This window comes from Aspergillus versicolor (assembly GCF_001890125.1).
Source record: "Aspergillus versicolor CBS 583.65 unplaced genomic scaffold ASPVEscaffold_2, whole genome shotgun sequence".
In the NCBI taxonomy this organism is placed as follows: domain Eukaryota; kingdom Fungi; phylum Ascomycota; class Eurotiomycetes; order Eurotiales; family Aspergillaceae; genus Aspergillus; species Aspergillus versicolor.
Genome location: NW_024467525.1, coordinates 1,115,139 through 1,128,697, shown reverse-complemented (window position 1 = coordinate 1,128,697; position 13,559 = coordinate 1,115,139). Strand labels below are relative to the sequence as shown.

Sequence of the window (13,559 nt, the reverse complement as noted above, 5' to 3'; positions counted from 1 at the left end):
GGTATCTTATGTCGTTGGATATCACTGGGGAGTATAAAGTAAATACTTAGTTTTCCGTGCACGTAGAGTTGGGCTCCATGGCGCTTTCTGTCGGTGAAGGTAGTGTTGATAGTGGTGGGGCCGCGGTCGTAACTCTTTGTCCAGGCGGTCTTGCAGGTTCTCGCCCAACCACCAGGTATAATAATTGATGCAGTCATGGACGAAGATCTACGAGTATACAGCCACGCTCTTAAAATTTGAAAGTTACAAGGCTATGATGGACACGGCAAATATGGGAATATACTCAATTACTGAGATCCCGTATGGGACACATAATGAGCTGTGCATGGCTTGTGACTGAAATATGCCACAATTTTTTTGAATACTATTTGCTAAACGTCTATCCTTGCATGTTGTCATCAATTCCAAGTTCGTCAAAGTCGTCCAGTAGCTCATCCATGTTGATTTTCGGTACCTCCTCGTCGTCATCATTCATCATGTCTGTGTCTGCAACACTCGCGGTGTCATCCTTCTTCTTGTTCTTGTATAACGCCAACGTCTGGCGAAGCTCTTGGTCCTCTTCTACATCACGCAAGAACATCTCAAAGTCATTCTCCACAGATTCCTTGGGGTTCGGTAGAAGGTAGGGATCGTGTTCCGTGTCCATACGCTTGAGCTTCCAGTTGCGCCTGCGGTGCTTCGAGCTTCTTGGGTAGTATTTCTTGACGAGAACTACGTCTGGAATTGTGGAGCTGTAGGTGTTGGATGCCTCGATCTCGTCAAACTGGGTGTTGTTGAAGTTTGACCCCGTCAACATGTAGCCGAGAACAGAATCACCGGGATGAATAATGCTGCCGAGATGCGTCCTCGTGAAAAATTGCTTGTCCCCACTGAAATCAGACGCCCGAGCGACAGTCACTTCGGACTGGAACCATTTGCCCTTGTTGTATCCGGTTGGCTCAACGTCCAGGACAATGAACTCAACGAGATCTTTGGCTTCTGCTAAAGATGTAAAAGGTGCTCGCCAGTATATCCGTGAACTGAGGTCCGTGGTTTGAAGGGTGTTGGTGTCAAGGAAGCTGATCGAGGTGCCGATTCGGGTGCAAAGCAACAGGGGCGAGATATTTCCGAGTTGTTTTGCGAGCTTGATCGGGAGAACCACCAGATCGTCCTTACAGACAGGCACGATCTTGGCAGAGTAAGTGAATTTGTAAGATTTCGTCGATGTGTGGACATCCTCGGAAATGATCTGCTGTGACTTGCTCACTTCTACCGGCACCGCAGAATGAAGGAAATCAAGGAACGCTTCCGCATGATTCCGCTGAGCAAAGAAGAAGTCGATTCCATTCCTGGCCTCCTTGATGTTGATGGTGTTTTGGTGTGCTCCGTGCTTGAGGATGAGCTGTTCGAGGTAAAGGAAGGTTCGCTTGTGGAGAACGTTTTGTCGCACTTGGACCGAAGCTCGCCATGTGTTGGGGGTAAATGACTTTTGACATTCCGGGCACTGCTGGTACATGACGATGTAGACGACCTCGAAAGTCTGCTGTAGAATCACGTCGTCGGACACCGAGTCTTGAATGGTGAGCTTGACCTTTACTCTGCGGGAATGCGGTTCAGTCCAAATAAATCCAGCGTCAATCACTCGGATTTTGTTCAGTCCTTTCAGTTTCTTCAAACACAACGCCAACAACTCTCGCGACTCGGGTGCAGCGACATGCCATGAGTTCGGTGGTAGGAGCCAGCGCTCGCAATCGCGACAAAGGTTAAGGACCGCCTCGCGTTGGATTCCCTGGGAGATATCGACCTGAAGTTTCATACAATCGGAACATATCGTCGTTCCAACTAAGGGTGCCCCGCAGTTATAGCAGAGCGTTCTGAAGTGATGTTAGATAACTGTATTCTTAGAGCGAAGGAGGGGATCCTTACGTCGGTGTCTCGCCTGCGTCATTGGGCTGTGGTGCCATCGGCACCGGGGTATCAATATCCATCTTGAATTTATTTTTTTATCCGTCAAGACTTAGTGTTTGTCTAAGTGAGTCAACGGGAGTGCGCTCTCAACTTTCATGGTCGAAAAAAAAGTTCGCCCCTCATCGGATTACTCAGCTGATTAGAATTGATAAGAAAATTGTGCCTCAGGCATTAGTTTACCCTGCTAAAGTTCTTGGCATTTTGCATGATCCAAAACCCAGCAAAACTACGGCCTGCCAAGGTGCATGAAAAACGTAATCAGAATGAAAAACTTGAAAAATGGAGAGTAAGAATTTTCTTCTTAAGGTAATGTACATAGCGTGGTAAATATATTCGGGAAGCGGGGTATTGATCTATTGTGACAGAAAAGCGCCTCGATTTACTTACAAATACAGACAGGGCCATATTGTATACCATATCTACAGTCGCTCTTGGAAAAGAATAGCATCACTCATCAATCAGACGAAGGTGATACGTCTCCAACGCCTCCTGGCCCACTGGGCTAGGGGCCTTGACCATCGGGTCTTCTCCAAGCTTCCCGGTCTTCGGGAAAGCAATGACGTCTCGTACTGACTCCTTACCTAGCATGACGGCTACCAAGCGATCAAACCCAAGAGCCAGGCCAGCATGTGGAGGACACCCAGCGCGAAGCGCCTCTAGCAAATGGGAGAACTCTGTCAGTCGCTCAGGGGGCATCTGAAGGACCTCACGAAGAATAAACTCTTGCACGGCGGCATCATGGATACGACGACTGCCGCCACCGAGTTCTACACCATTCACTACCAAGTCATAGTGATCAGCAACCACTTTGGTAGGGTTGGTAAGAAGTAGATCCACGTCGGCGGCGGATTTTGGGGCAGTGAATGGATGATGCGTAGAGGATATGCCAGCAGCACCGCCTTGACCGGGCTCTGACTCGCTCGATGGGGAAAACAGAGGGAAATCGACAATCCAAAGGAAGTCAAACCCTGTTGCAGCAGGTTTAAACCCTGTCTCAACTGAAGCGGAATACAGAGCCCGACGAAGGTCACCTATTGGGGTTGAACCACCTGTGAACGGTGCGGCTTCGCGAGCTTGTAATACGAGTAAATCGCCATGGTCAGGATCTAGAAGCTCCTCCACATACTCGGCAGCTTGGAAGCCAAACGGCTGAAGTCCGCATAACGGTTTCTTCGCGTCATAGACGAAGATACCTGGCCCGCCCTCGGGGTTATCATTGAAAGGTGTACCAGCGGGCGAGTCAAGAAATCTTGTAATGTACTCGGATGTAGCTGCGGGGTCATTTTCGTTACCCTCAAGCTTGAAAACTTCGACTATTGGGTTTGTCAAATGCGTGATCTTATTGATCAGGTCGACGGGGAGCAGATGTTCAACTCTATGGATTTCCATTCCATAGCGGGTGTCAGGTTTGTCTGAACCGTATCGGCTCATAGCATCATGATATGATAGTTTCCGAAATGATCCCGACGGGGCATCGGTGTCCATTAGAGATGACCACAATCGACGTACGACACCCTCCACAACTCGCATCACGTCCTCGCCCGTCGCGAATGACATCTCGAGGTCGAGCTAAGTCGCAATTTTATTAGCAATAATTTACAAGCACGAAAAGTATTGCACGTACCTGCGTGAACTCAGGTTGTCGATCTGCCCGAAGATCTTCGTCTCGGAAGCAGCGAGCAAACTGGTAATACCTTGGGATCCCGCTGGCCATCAGGATTTGTTTGTATTGCTGCGGGCTTTGTGGAAGTGCATATGCTAGACCGTGCTTCCGAGTTGGAACCAGGAATTCTCGAGCGCCCTCAGGCGTAGACTTGAAAAGCAGGGGGGTCTCGATCTCGACAAATGGTGGAATGCCTTGCTCAAGTTCTTCCCTGCAAACGTTGCGCACCTGTGCTCGGAATTGAAGGGCTTCACGCAGCTCGCTGCTTGTTCGCAGTTGTAGATGTCTATGCTTAGGGGGATGTACCATATCCGGCGCCATCCATATATCGCTTGGAAAATCATTGAGAAGTTGGATCTCTTCAAGAGATATTTCCCAGGGGTCACGCTTCTCCATCTCGGCATCCTTTGCCTTTTTAGCCTGGACCTTCCCCTTCACTGTCACGGGGCTATTCGGTCGGAGAGACCGGAGTTTCTCAAAGGACTCATTTCGGGCTGCCGAGACGAGTTGTACGCTATATTTCATACTCGGGTCTTGCAATCGGACAAAAGAAAGCTTTTTGGATATATCGTTCCGAGTCCCAAGATAGCCGTGTAGAATAACATCTTGACCGGGTGAGGCTTGGGAAATGAATGTCTGAAAGTCGTATGTGGCAGGAGGAAATTCAACTATAGAAGGTCGGCCGTTAGTTGTTTCGAAATTCAACGGTGACAAAAGGAGGATTGATATCGTAGACGAATTAAGACGTACCGGCCTTCTTATATGTTTCTAGGAATTGTGGCTGCCTTGAATGATTCCGGGCTTGTTGGCGCAGACAGGAACCTCCATGGAAAGCCCTCCGGGAAGAGTTGATGCGAACATATGATGGGGCAGTCGGCACTCTTCTGCTACGCACAAAATCGAATATTTCGAGATAACTCGTACGCAGGCGGAGATTATTATGCGCCGCACGAGTAAGCATCATTCTCGCAAAATTTAGGATAATTGAGGAAGAATTGCAAAAGTCCGGGCGTAGACGCATTGAAATCACGCTGCCGCTAGAGAAACAGATGGCAGAATATTTCCGCCCGCCCAAGGTAGACTAGCGCCTTCCTCTCCACATAAGTAGTCGGAAAATCTCCCGAGCTTTCTTTTTCTTCATCCTTCCAAGTTTTATACAAGTGAGTGCTACGTTTAGTTCCCCACTCTGCCTTGAATCTTGAGTACTAACAATTCCGCAGATGATGAAAGCCTAGTGTGTTATATATGATCTAATCTCTTGTCTTGGAGCTTAGCAGCTCTCCCTTCGGGGCTTAAGGGCTGTTTGGTACCGGATTGAGGGAGAGTGATATATGCGTTCGGCACACAACCTTGTTACTTCGACGGACGCGATGAAGGCATCTCTGATCCAATATATTACTTGGTGGTGTTCTCGGATAATCAGTGTTCCATGACCCTTGAGATGCGTTCGCTTCTCCTTTGGTGGCAGGCATCATTCGCATGATAGGGCTCATTCAACGCGATATATCTGTACTTACTATTAAGCATTCTTTTGTTTGTTTTTCTATGATACCCAGTGAAAAAGAATATGCAATTTGAACCCTTAATCAAGCGCATCCAGACTTCCCTGTAGAATAGACATGTATCCTTGGACAACACTAGACCACTTGATATTCTGTGATCTGATAACCAAGCACAGCTTTAGGTTCATTACCCGCCGCCTTTCGCAACCTATCTGGTTTCTAATAGCATATTTTTCAACTATAAACCGTGCCTGTTTGGGAAATCAGCTCCGCATCAAAGATTATCCGTCGGCGACTGATTAGCTTCTTATCGTAAATATTCCGCTACAAAAAGTCTACCTCCAGGCGATAACTGATCTCACGCCAGCTTGCATTTCAACTACCGTCTTTAGGCCCCTTCAGATGAGGCCACACCCATTACCGTTGCCTTTAACGGCTCACATTCGGGCGACACCGGCTGTGCGCCGATTTACACACCCAATATGCGGCGCTCGCCAGTATGCGCGCACTGCGGAGATTCTCAGCACGAATACATTCCGTTCCCGTGATTCCAAGTCGAGCTCGGCCAAGATTACTTCGTGCCTCAGTGGAAGCCAAAGGCGATGGATTACACAAGCGTATCTGCAGCGGATAGCTGATGCGAACGCGCAATGGACGGGTTTTGCAGAAGAAATCAAACAAGGGAAGAGAAAGAGCTTTGTGGAACATCTAGAGGAGAGAGAGCTTTTACATGATACTGTTGGGTGCGTCTATTATATTTGAGATAATGTTTTTCATATATTGAACGCCAATTGTTGACCGTTAGCCTCACGATTTGCAGGGAGCGAGATTTGCTGCACCGAATCTTTACCGAAAAGCGCGTTGGTATGTACGCAGGCGTAGATCCCACGGCGCCATCTATGCATGTCGGGCATATGCTGCCGTTCATGGTACTCGCGTGGGGTTATGTTTGGGGTTTGCCCGTGACATTTTTGGTTAGTGTTGTGTATCCCAACGAATATCGCGACCGCATAACTTATGAAATAATAGCTGGGTGGTGCTACATCGCGAATCGGCGACCCAACGGGACGGCTGAAGGGAAGGGAGCAAGTTCATTCGTCTATCCGTAAGGCAAATATGGCCAGTATGCACATGCAACTGAAGAAACTGGGCGCAAGCATCGAGCAATACGGCAGAAGGCATGGATACGAAAGAAAAATGCACTGGAAACGAGCCTTGACAAACAACAACGTTTGGTGGAACAAGATCCCATTCCTGGAGGTACTTCGTGATCTGGGGGCCTACATGCGCCTCGGCCCAATGCTTGGAAGAGATACGTGAGTCTGGTATTGTTGAATCGGTTGTTGGAACACACGCTTACTCAGAATAGAGTCAAGACACGGTTAGCGAAGGGCGACGGAATGTCATTCGGAGAGTTCTCATACCCTCTCCTGCAAGCATGGGATTGGTGGATGCTTTTCCGGAATGGATGTCAGGTCCAGGTTGGAGGAAGTGACCAGTATGGGAATATTCTTTTTGGAATGGACGCGGTGAAAACCATAAGCAGAAACACCGTTATGCAAGAGAATCGGAACCCTCTGGAAGATGAGATGGACAAGCCCATTGGCCTCACGACACCATTGCTAACAGCCCCTTCCGGTGAGAAGTTTGGAAAGTCCGCCGGCAACGCAATTTGGCTAGATAAAGATATGACTTCTACATTTGAACTATACCAGGTTGGTCCCACCACTCTACCTGTTCCAAGTATTATGTTGACCTTCTTAGTTTTTCGTGCGCACCCCCGATGATGTTGTCGAGCGTTATCTTAAGATGTTTACCTTCCTGCCGATACCTGAAATCTCGAAAATCATGGAAGAGCAAAATAAGGACCCGTCAAAACGGGTTGCCCAGCACGCTCTTGCCTCAGAGTTTGTTGAGCTCATCCACGGTAAAGAAGAAGCCAATGCAGTAGCTATCCAGCATCGCCAACTGTTCAGACCGCGAAGTTCAACGGCGGAACCAACACCGATGCCTAAGATTCCCGACTCAACCCGCGGCAATCCCCAGTCACCAACATACGGCTTTACCAATCCGCAGGCCGACAATCCGTACGCCCCTCAGACAAACTTCGCCAATATGCCCTCGGCCCGGGTAACACTCCCTGAGTCCCTGGTTTACGGTCAGACTTTCCACAAGATCCTGTGGCACGCTGGTCTTGTGACATCCAAAAGCGAAGGCCACCGCATCGTGAGTAATCAAGGCGCATATGTGGGTAGCCGCCCTGGAATTCAAAAGAGTTTGACGGGTGGAGGAATGCCAGACGACTTGACCTTCACACCAATCAAGACATGGCCTGCCCCAAAAACGCCAGAATTTATCATAGACGGCCAACTCTTGATCTTGAAACTCGGGAAGTGGAAGTTAAGGGTGGTCAACATCATCAGTGACGAGCAGTTCAAAGAGCAGGGTCTCACGGCCCCTGGCTGGGAAGAGTTCCAAGCCGAGCAGAAAGCAAAAGAAGTCGAAGCAGAAACTTCTGAATGAGACGACTCGCGGCTTCTACAATTATTGGCACTATAATGCTAACTTCGACCGTGTTTTTCTGCTACACTAGACTTGTAAATATATACCAGATGTACTTTTAGCAATGAAGCTTAAGCCACTCCTACGATACATTGTCCCAACCTGGGGAGCATTTCGGATTCCATAGAATAAAAGGCATGGCAGCGTTCTCCTGTTTCCACAAATAAAATAATTCTTGCAGCCAATTTCAACAGGCTGCACCGTACATAAGGGGATTGGTTGAGCAACATACGGAGGATTAAACTACCTGAGCTAGTTACAGTTACACCCGACTGGGGAGGCTGGATGACTGATCATTCTCGGCGACCAGAAACCACTAAACGCGTCGACGCGTGATGGCAGTCTCGCGGAGTCGATCAATCCACTCCCTTCTTTCTTCCACCATTTCTATACCTTACGTTCATCTACTTAGTCCATTACCACTCAATTCATTATACAGGATATTTGACATGACTAACTAGTAGACTAGCTGCTGATACCCTACGTCGTTGATAGAAATGGCCAAAGGACCACCCGCTTCATCTCCTCCCTCGGAGACTCCGCTGAAACGGTCCACCTCCAGCACGCAGAATATGAAAAACCAAAAGTCAATCCTGGGGTTTTTCCAGAAATCATCGCCGTCAACACCCTCAACGCGCAATGCGGAGCCCGCGTCTTCACCGGCTCAGAGAGCATCGGCTTCTCGCCCTCCCAAGCGCGAAGAGAAGCCCGGAAAGATTGCCTCCAAATTCACGCAGGACCTGACACCTGTACCAAGTAGTGAATTGGGACTACCCGATGAGGAGGATGATCAGAAGCAGGTATGTTGCACACCTTTTATTGGTCCTTGGTATCTTGCTAATGGTACATGGTTATAGATGAGCCCTGAAGAAGACTCAAAGAAAGCGACGGCTTCTCCATCTCGCAGGGTACGGCCGCTCCATTGCAAATTACCTCGCTCTTTTTATATAAATTGGTATTAACGGAGCCTCCATACTCAGTCAGCGAAGAAAGTCAACTATGTCGAATCGGACTCCGAGGGTGAAGACGACGACGACCAAATATTCCGCCCTGCTCGGAAGAATAACCGCGCTTTGAAGAGGAGAAAAGTGTCGCCAGAAAGCGATGACGACTTTGAGCAGGAGGCGCAGAATGGAGAGGAATCCGATGACGGTCAGTTCAGGATATTATTGCACCCAATTCGAAATACTAAAGTTCTTTCAGAAATGGATGATTTTGTTGTGCCGGACGATTCAGACGAGGAAGTCAAACCCTCAAAAAAGCGGAAGAGACCAGCGACGCAGTCGAAAGTCAAGTCTTCATCTTTTCCTCCGCCATCTGAGGTTGATGAAGATCTTGACTTGGATCTCCCTGACGCCTCCTCGGGCTCTGCCTTGAAGTGGACATATGACCCAGAGAACATGGAACCTCGCCAGGCTCGTGCTGCAACAACATCTACCAGCAAATCACCATCAAGTACCGCTAAACCCAAGGCTCATACGACTGAGCCTGAACAACGTTATCCTTGGCTTGCTAATATTCGCGATATCGATGGCCACCCCATCGGTGACCCAGAGTACGACCCTCGCACCCTGTACATACCCCCTCTTGCGTTCTCCAAGTTTTCTCCCTTCGAGAAGCAGTATTGGGAGATAAAGCAAAAGTTCTGGGACACTGTCGTCTTTTTCAAAAAAGGCAAATTTTACGAGCTCTACGAGAATGATGCCACAATTGGACACCAATTGTTTGACTTGAAGCTCACCGATCGCGTTAACATGCGTATGGTTGGAGTTCCAGAATCTAGTTTGGACCACTGGGCCAATCAGTTCGTAGCGAAGGGATTCAAGATTGCGAGAGTTGACCAGTCTGAGTCGGCTCTTGGAAAGGAGATGCGTGAAAGGAATGGTAAGAAGGCTGGTGGAAAGGAAGACAAAATCATCAAACGAGAACTGGCCTGTGTTCTTACAGCAGGTACGCTTGTCGAAGGTGCTATGCTTCAGGACGACATGTCAACATACTGCGTTGCCATCAAAGAGGCTATTATCGAAGATCGTCCGGCCTTTGGAATCGCCTTTGTTGACACTGCAACTGGCCAATTCTTCCTTTCAGAATTTGTTGACGACATGGATATGACCAAGTTTGAAACCTTCGTTGCGCAGACACGGCCTCAGGAGCTTCTTCTTGAGAAGTCAACCGTGTCACAGAAAGCGCTCCGCATATTGAAGAACAACACTGGTCCCACGACGATCTGGAACTACCTAAAACCGGGCAAAGAGTTTTGGGAGGCTGACATCACCGTCAAAGAGCTTGACGTGAGTGAGTACTTTGTCTCCCAGGACAATGACAATGTCCACGCATGGCCAGATGTTCTCCGCCAGGCTCGTGACAAAGAGCTTGTCATCTCAGCTTTCGGTGCGTTGGTGCAGTACCTCAGACTCCTGAAAATCGATCGGGATCTGGTCACCATTGGAAATTTTTCTTCTTATGACCCAATTAAGAAGGCCTCTAGCCTCGTCCTGGATGGCCAGACTCTCATCAATATGGAGATCTTCGCGAACTCGTTTGATGGTGGCATCGATGGAACACTCTTTCAACTCCTCAACCGCTGCATGACACCCTTCGGAAAACGGATGTTTAAGCAGTGGGTATGCCACCCATTAATCGACCCAAAGCGTATCAATGCTCGACTAGATGCCGTAGAAGCCCTGAATGCTGATTCTAGCGTTCGGGACCAATTTTCCTCGCAACTCACCAAAATGCCTGATCTCGAGCGCCTTTTATCGCGCATCCATGCTGCGAACTGCAGATCACAGGACTTCGTGCGGGTACTAGAAGGTTTTGAGCAGATCGAGTACACCATGAGCCTACTCAAAGACAGTGGTTCCGGTGAGGGTGTTATTGGACAATTGATCAGCTCCATGCCTGATTTAACTGAATTGCTGGAGTATTGGAAAACTGCGTTCGACCACTCTCAAGCAAAGGAAAATGGTATACTTGTCCCCAAACCAGGAGTGGAAGAGGACTTCGACAACTCTCAAGAGAACATCAAGCAGCTACACCAAGACCTTGACAACCTGTTGAAACGGGTTCGGCGTGAGTTGGGTTCTACAGCCATCTGCTACAGAGACAACGGGAAAGAGATTTACCAGATGGAAGTACCAATCAAGGTCAAGAATATCCCCAAGAATTGGGACCAGATGTCGGCCACCAAGCAAGTCAAGCGCTACTATTTCCCTGAATTGCGAACCGCAATCCGCAAGCTGCAGGAAACGCAGGAAACGCATAGTCAAATCGTCAAAGAAGTCTCCAAACGATTCTATGAACGATTTGACGAGCATTATGCCACCTGGCTCTCTGCTGTGCGGGTTGTCTCACAGCTGGACTGCTTGATCAGCCTGGCCAAAGCTTCTTCAAGTCTGGGTGAACCAAGCTGTCGCCCTATATTCGTTGACGAAGAACGAAGTGTTCTGGAGTTTGAGGAGCTTCGTCACCCTTGCCTTCTTTCTTCCGTTGACGATTTTATTCCTAATGACATACAACTGGGTGGCAATTCTCCCAATATTGACCTACTTACTGGCGCTAACGCTGCCGGAAAGTCCACTCTACTTCGCATGGTATGTACCTCAATCCCTCATTGGCCCGATTTCGGCTAACTGTTATAGTCTTGCGTTGCTGTAATCATGGCCCAGATTGGTTGCTACCTACCTTGCAAATCCGCCCGGTTAACACCAGTTGACCGCATCATGTCGCGTCTCGGAGCCAATGACAATATATTCGCTGCCCAATCCACGTTCTTCGTCGAGCTCTCAGAAACCAAGAAGATCCTTTCGGAAGCTACACCTCGATCTCTTGTTATTCTGGATGAACTGGGCCGTGGAACAAGTTCGTATGATGGAGTTGCAGTTGCTCAAGCCGTCTTACACCACGTTGCAACCCACATCGGCGCTTTAGGGTTCTTCGCTACGCACTACCACTCTCTCGCCGCGGAGTTCGAAGGCCATCCCGAGATCTCACCAAAACGCATGAAGATCCATGTGGATGAGGATGAGAGACGCGTCACCTTCCTTTATAAACTTGAAGATGGTGTCGCCGAGGGTAGTTTCGGCATGCACTGCGCTGCGATGTGCGGTATATCGAACAAAGTCATCGAGAGGGCCGAGGTTGCTGCTAAGCAGTGGGAACATACGAGCCGGCTCACGGAAAGTCTCGAGCGCCGCAAGGGAGGCGGACTCGTTGGTCTCGGCTGGTGGAGTGACATTGCCTGGGCTCTTCGCGAGACAACCAAGCAGGCGGATGATGATAACCCAGCCGAAATTACTGATAGAAGCTTAGAGGTTCTTCGGAGGGCTATTGAAGCCTTGTAATTTTCTGTTTCCGTTGTTTAATTTCTGATGATTTATCTTGCAATCTGTGTTGGGTTCTAAGTTGTCTTTATTACTTCCTCCCATTGTGCGTGGTGTCAGCGGTTAGGGTTGTTCGGCGTTCGGATTATAAAGGCTAGTACGTTTGTTACTATCTCGGTTTCCTCGAAGCAGTATTATTCGTGGTAGAATTAGATTATACCAGAACCAATCTTTTTTTTTATTCCTGTTCTGATCCTACTATCTTCATTCGACTTTCAAAATGCTGAAGTTGTTGCAATCCCATTCTTCAAAGTCGAAGCAAAAACTAAGCGAAATAAAAACACCATCCTAATTCATCATCAACAGCATTATCAGGAATAAACGAATAAGAGAAAACAAAATAAAAAACGCGAATTAGAAAAAAAAAAGTAGCCAAGTGGTCAAGTCACGTTGATTCCTCCTCCCCCTACCTTCCAAGCAGGTATTCTGCTGAGTCCATGACTTTACTCGCATGTAAGAAGAAGCTAGGCCGGGCGCGTTCAGCTTCTGCTCCCACCAACCTAACCTCGGACCCGCTCCATAGCCTCAAACTCGTCATCAACGTTAACTTCGGTCATTATGTCGTCCTCTTCATTCTTCACGTGCGCATCCATTGCGGTGTCTTCGCTCTCTTGTGCAAGGATGTTGTCCACTTCTAACTGCTCTGGTTGGGCCCCGCCCCCCATCTCCCTATCGCAAATTAGGACGTGTAAATCGACTATCTCTCTGCGTCGCGAGGCAGATATAGAGGGAGCAAGGATATAGCATACTTACTCATCATTCTCCTCTTCCGACTCCACAGAAGCATCCTTTTTGGGGCGTGTCTTCCGCTGACGCTTTTGCGCAGGAGGTGCAGAGGCTTCTTCTTCGCCTTCAGCAACAGCGGTGCCGCATTCGTTTGTAGCAGTAGTATTAGCGGCTGCAGATCCCCTCTTTCTCTTCGCGGGGGTCTTTTTGGTTGCGGTGCTAATTGGGGTGCCGCCCTCAGTGTTTCCAGGAGAAATGTCATTCACAAACTGAGCGGCGTGATCATAAAACTTTTTCTTTGCCTGGCGATACGAGCTGGATGCAGAGGATACATTCTTGTAAGGCGCATTGGCGGCAAGTTTCTCGTAGTCGATCTATTGTGTTATGTATTAGCTCAACCGTCCAGTTGGTGGGAACGCCGGGCATAACATACCTTGCCTGAGGCGTCAGTGTACAAGATGCCGAGAAGAATGAGTCTAGCTTCATTATGGGAGAGGCCTAAGAGGCTCTCTGGTTTGCCTTTGGTTGTGGCCGCCATTGCTGGTAGGTTGGAGAAGACGTTGCTGTGTTGGTTGTGTGTTCTTAGGGGAGGAAATGCCCGGAGGATACGGTGTTGTCGGGTAGCGCAAGTGAGAATATTTGCTTGGAGAGAATTGTGGAGGAGAGATTTAAGGGACGAAAGGAAGAGGCAAAGTATCGGGTAAAAGAATAGGATGGAGAAGTGAAGTGAGTTGCAGCTGAGAGGGGGAAACACAGGGCAGTCCACGCAGGTGAGCA

At 48.6% G+C, this 13,559-nt stretch overlaps 5 protein-coding genes across 5 annotated transcripts; 2 read left to right on the top strand and 3 right to left on the bottom strand.

Moving 5' to 3' along the window:
• Positions 1-238: 238 nt before the first annotated feature.
• ASPVEDRAFT_161242 (ribosome-binding protein NMD3) lies at positions 239-2,036 on the bottom strand. The gene is made up of 2 exons (XM_040808584.1): positions 1,906-2,036; positions 239-1,853 (listed from the first exon to the last, which is right to left on the bottom strand). The coding sequence occupies exons 1-2, from the start codon at positions 1,965-1,967 to the stop codon at positions 380-382; spliced, it is 1,536 nt and encodes a 511-aa protein (XP_040663920.1). The 5' UTR covers positions 1,968-2,036; the 3' UTR covers positions 239-379.
• A 176-nt stretch (positions 2,037-2,212) lies between these two features.
• ASPVEDRAFT_185449 (aspartate--tRNA ligase MSD1) lies at positions 2,213-4,610 on the bottom strand. Its single transcript, XM_040808951.1, has 3 exons — positions 4,361-4,610; positions 3,572-4,278; positions 2,213-3,516 (listed from the first exon to the last, which is right to left on the bottom strand). Exons 1-3 carry the CDS (start codon positions 4,572-4,574, stop codon positions 2,395-2,397), a joined length of 2,043 nt encoding a protein of 680 aa, XP_040663919.1. The 5' UTR covers positions 4,575-4,610; the 3' UTR covers positions 2,213-2,394.
• Positions 4,611-5,458: 848 nt separating this feature from the next.
• Positions 5,459-7,891, top strand: ASPVEDRAFT_59628 (tyrosine--tRNA ligase MSY1). The gene is made up of 5 exons (XM_040815495.1): positions 5,459-5,855; positions 5,933-6,086; positions 6,142-6,428; positions 6,482-6,827; positions 6,877-7,891. The coding sequence occupies exons 1-5, from the start codon at positions 5,515-5,517 to the stop codon at positions 7,633-7,635; spliced, it is 1,887 nt and encodes a 628-aa protein (XP_040663918.1). The 5' UTR covers positions 5,459-5,514; the 3' UTR covers positions 7,636-7,891.
• A 147-nt stretch (positions 7,892-8,038) lies between these two features.
• On the top strand, positions 8,039-12,296 carry ASPVEDRAFT_37593 (mismatch repair ATPase MSH6). Its single transcript, XM_040811518.1, has 5 exons — positions 8,039-8,474; positions 8,532-8,582; positions 8,655-8,826; positions 8,878-11,267; positions 11,316-12,296. Exons 1-5 carry the CDS (start codon positions 8,172-8,174, stop codon positions 12,015-12,017), a joined length of 3,618 nt encoding a protein of 1,205 aa, XP_040663917.1. The 5' UTR covers positions 8,039-8,171; the 3' UTR covers positions 12,018-12,296.
• On the bottom strand, positions 12,271-13,532 carry ASPVEDRAFT_447567 (putative histone h1.3.). The gene is made up of 3 exons (XM_040813126.1): positions 13,216-13,532; positions 12,810-13,156; positions 12,271-12,725 (listed from the first exon to the last, which is right to left on the bottom strand). Exons 1-3 carry the CDS (start codon positions 13,318-13,320, stop codon positions 12,557-12,559), a joined length of 621 nt encoding a protein of 206 aa, XP_040663916.1. The 5' UTR covers positions 13,321-13,532; the 3' UTR covers positions 12,271-12,556.
• Between the last annotated feature and the right edge of the window lie 27 nt (positions 13,533-13,559).

Coding starts and splice junctions, on each gene's coding strand:
- ASPVEDRAFT_161242 (XM_040808584.1), bottom strand. CDS start 1,967: ATGGATATTGATACCCCGGTGCCGATGGCACCACAGCCCAATGACGCA. Junction 1,854..1,905: donor GACGCAGGCGAGACACCGAC/GTAAGGATCCCC, acceptor ACATCACTTCAG/AACGCTCTGCTATAACTGCG.
- ASPVEDRAFT_185449 (XM_040808951.1), bottom strand. CDS start 4,574: ATGATGCTTACTCGTGCGGCGCATAATAATCTCCGCCTGCGTACGAGT. Junction 4,279..4,360: donor AGAAACATATAAGAAGGCCG/GTACGTCTTAAT, acceptor GACCTTCTATAG/TTGAATTTCCTCCTGCCACA. Junction 3,517..3,571: donor GACAACCTGAGTTCACGCAG/GTACGTGCAATA, acceptor ATTGCGACTTAG/CTCGACCTCGAGATGTCATT.
- ASPVEDRAFT_59628 (XM_040815495.1), top strand. CDS start 5,515: ATGAGGCCACACCCATTACCGTTGCCTTTAACGGCTCACATTCGGGCG. Junction 5,856..5,932: donor CTTTTACATGATACTGTTGG/GTGCGTCTATTA, acceptor CACGATTTGCAG/GGAGCGAGATTTGCTGCACC. Junction 6,828..6,876: donor CTACATTTGAACTATACCAG/GTTGGTCCCACC, acceptor TGACCTTCTTAG/TTTTTCGTGCGCACCCCCGA.
- ASPVEDRAFT_37593 (XM_040811518.1), top strand. CDS start 8,172: ATGGCCAAAGGACCACCCGCTTCATCTCCTCCCTCGGAGACTCCGCTG. Junction 8,583..8,654: donor CGGCTTCTCCATCTCGCAGG/GTACGGCCGCTC, acceptor CTCCATACTCAG/TCAGCGAAGAAAGTCAACTA. Junction 11,268..11,315: donor AGTCCACTCTACTTCGCATG/GTATGTACCTCA, acceptor TAACTGTTATAG/TCTTGCGTTGCTGTAATCAT.
- ASPVEDRAFT_447567 (XM_040813126.1), bottom strand. CDS start 13,320: ATGGCGGCCACAACCAAAGGCAAACCAGAGAGCCTCTTAGGCCTCTCC. Junction 13,157..13,215: donor ACACTGACGCCTCAGGCAAG/GTATGTTATGCC, acceptor ATAACACAATAG/ATCGACTACGAGAAACTTGC. Junction 12,726..12,809: donor TCGGAAGAGGAGAATGATGA/GTAAGTATGCTA, acceptor AATTTGCGATAG/GGAGATGGGGGGCGGGGCCC.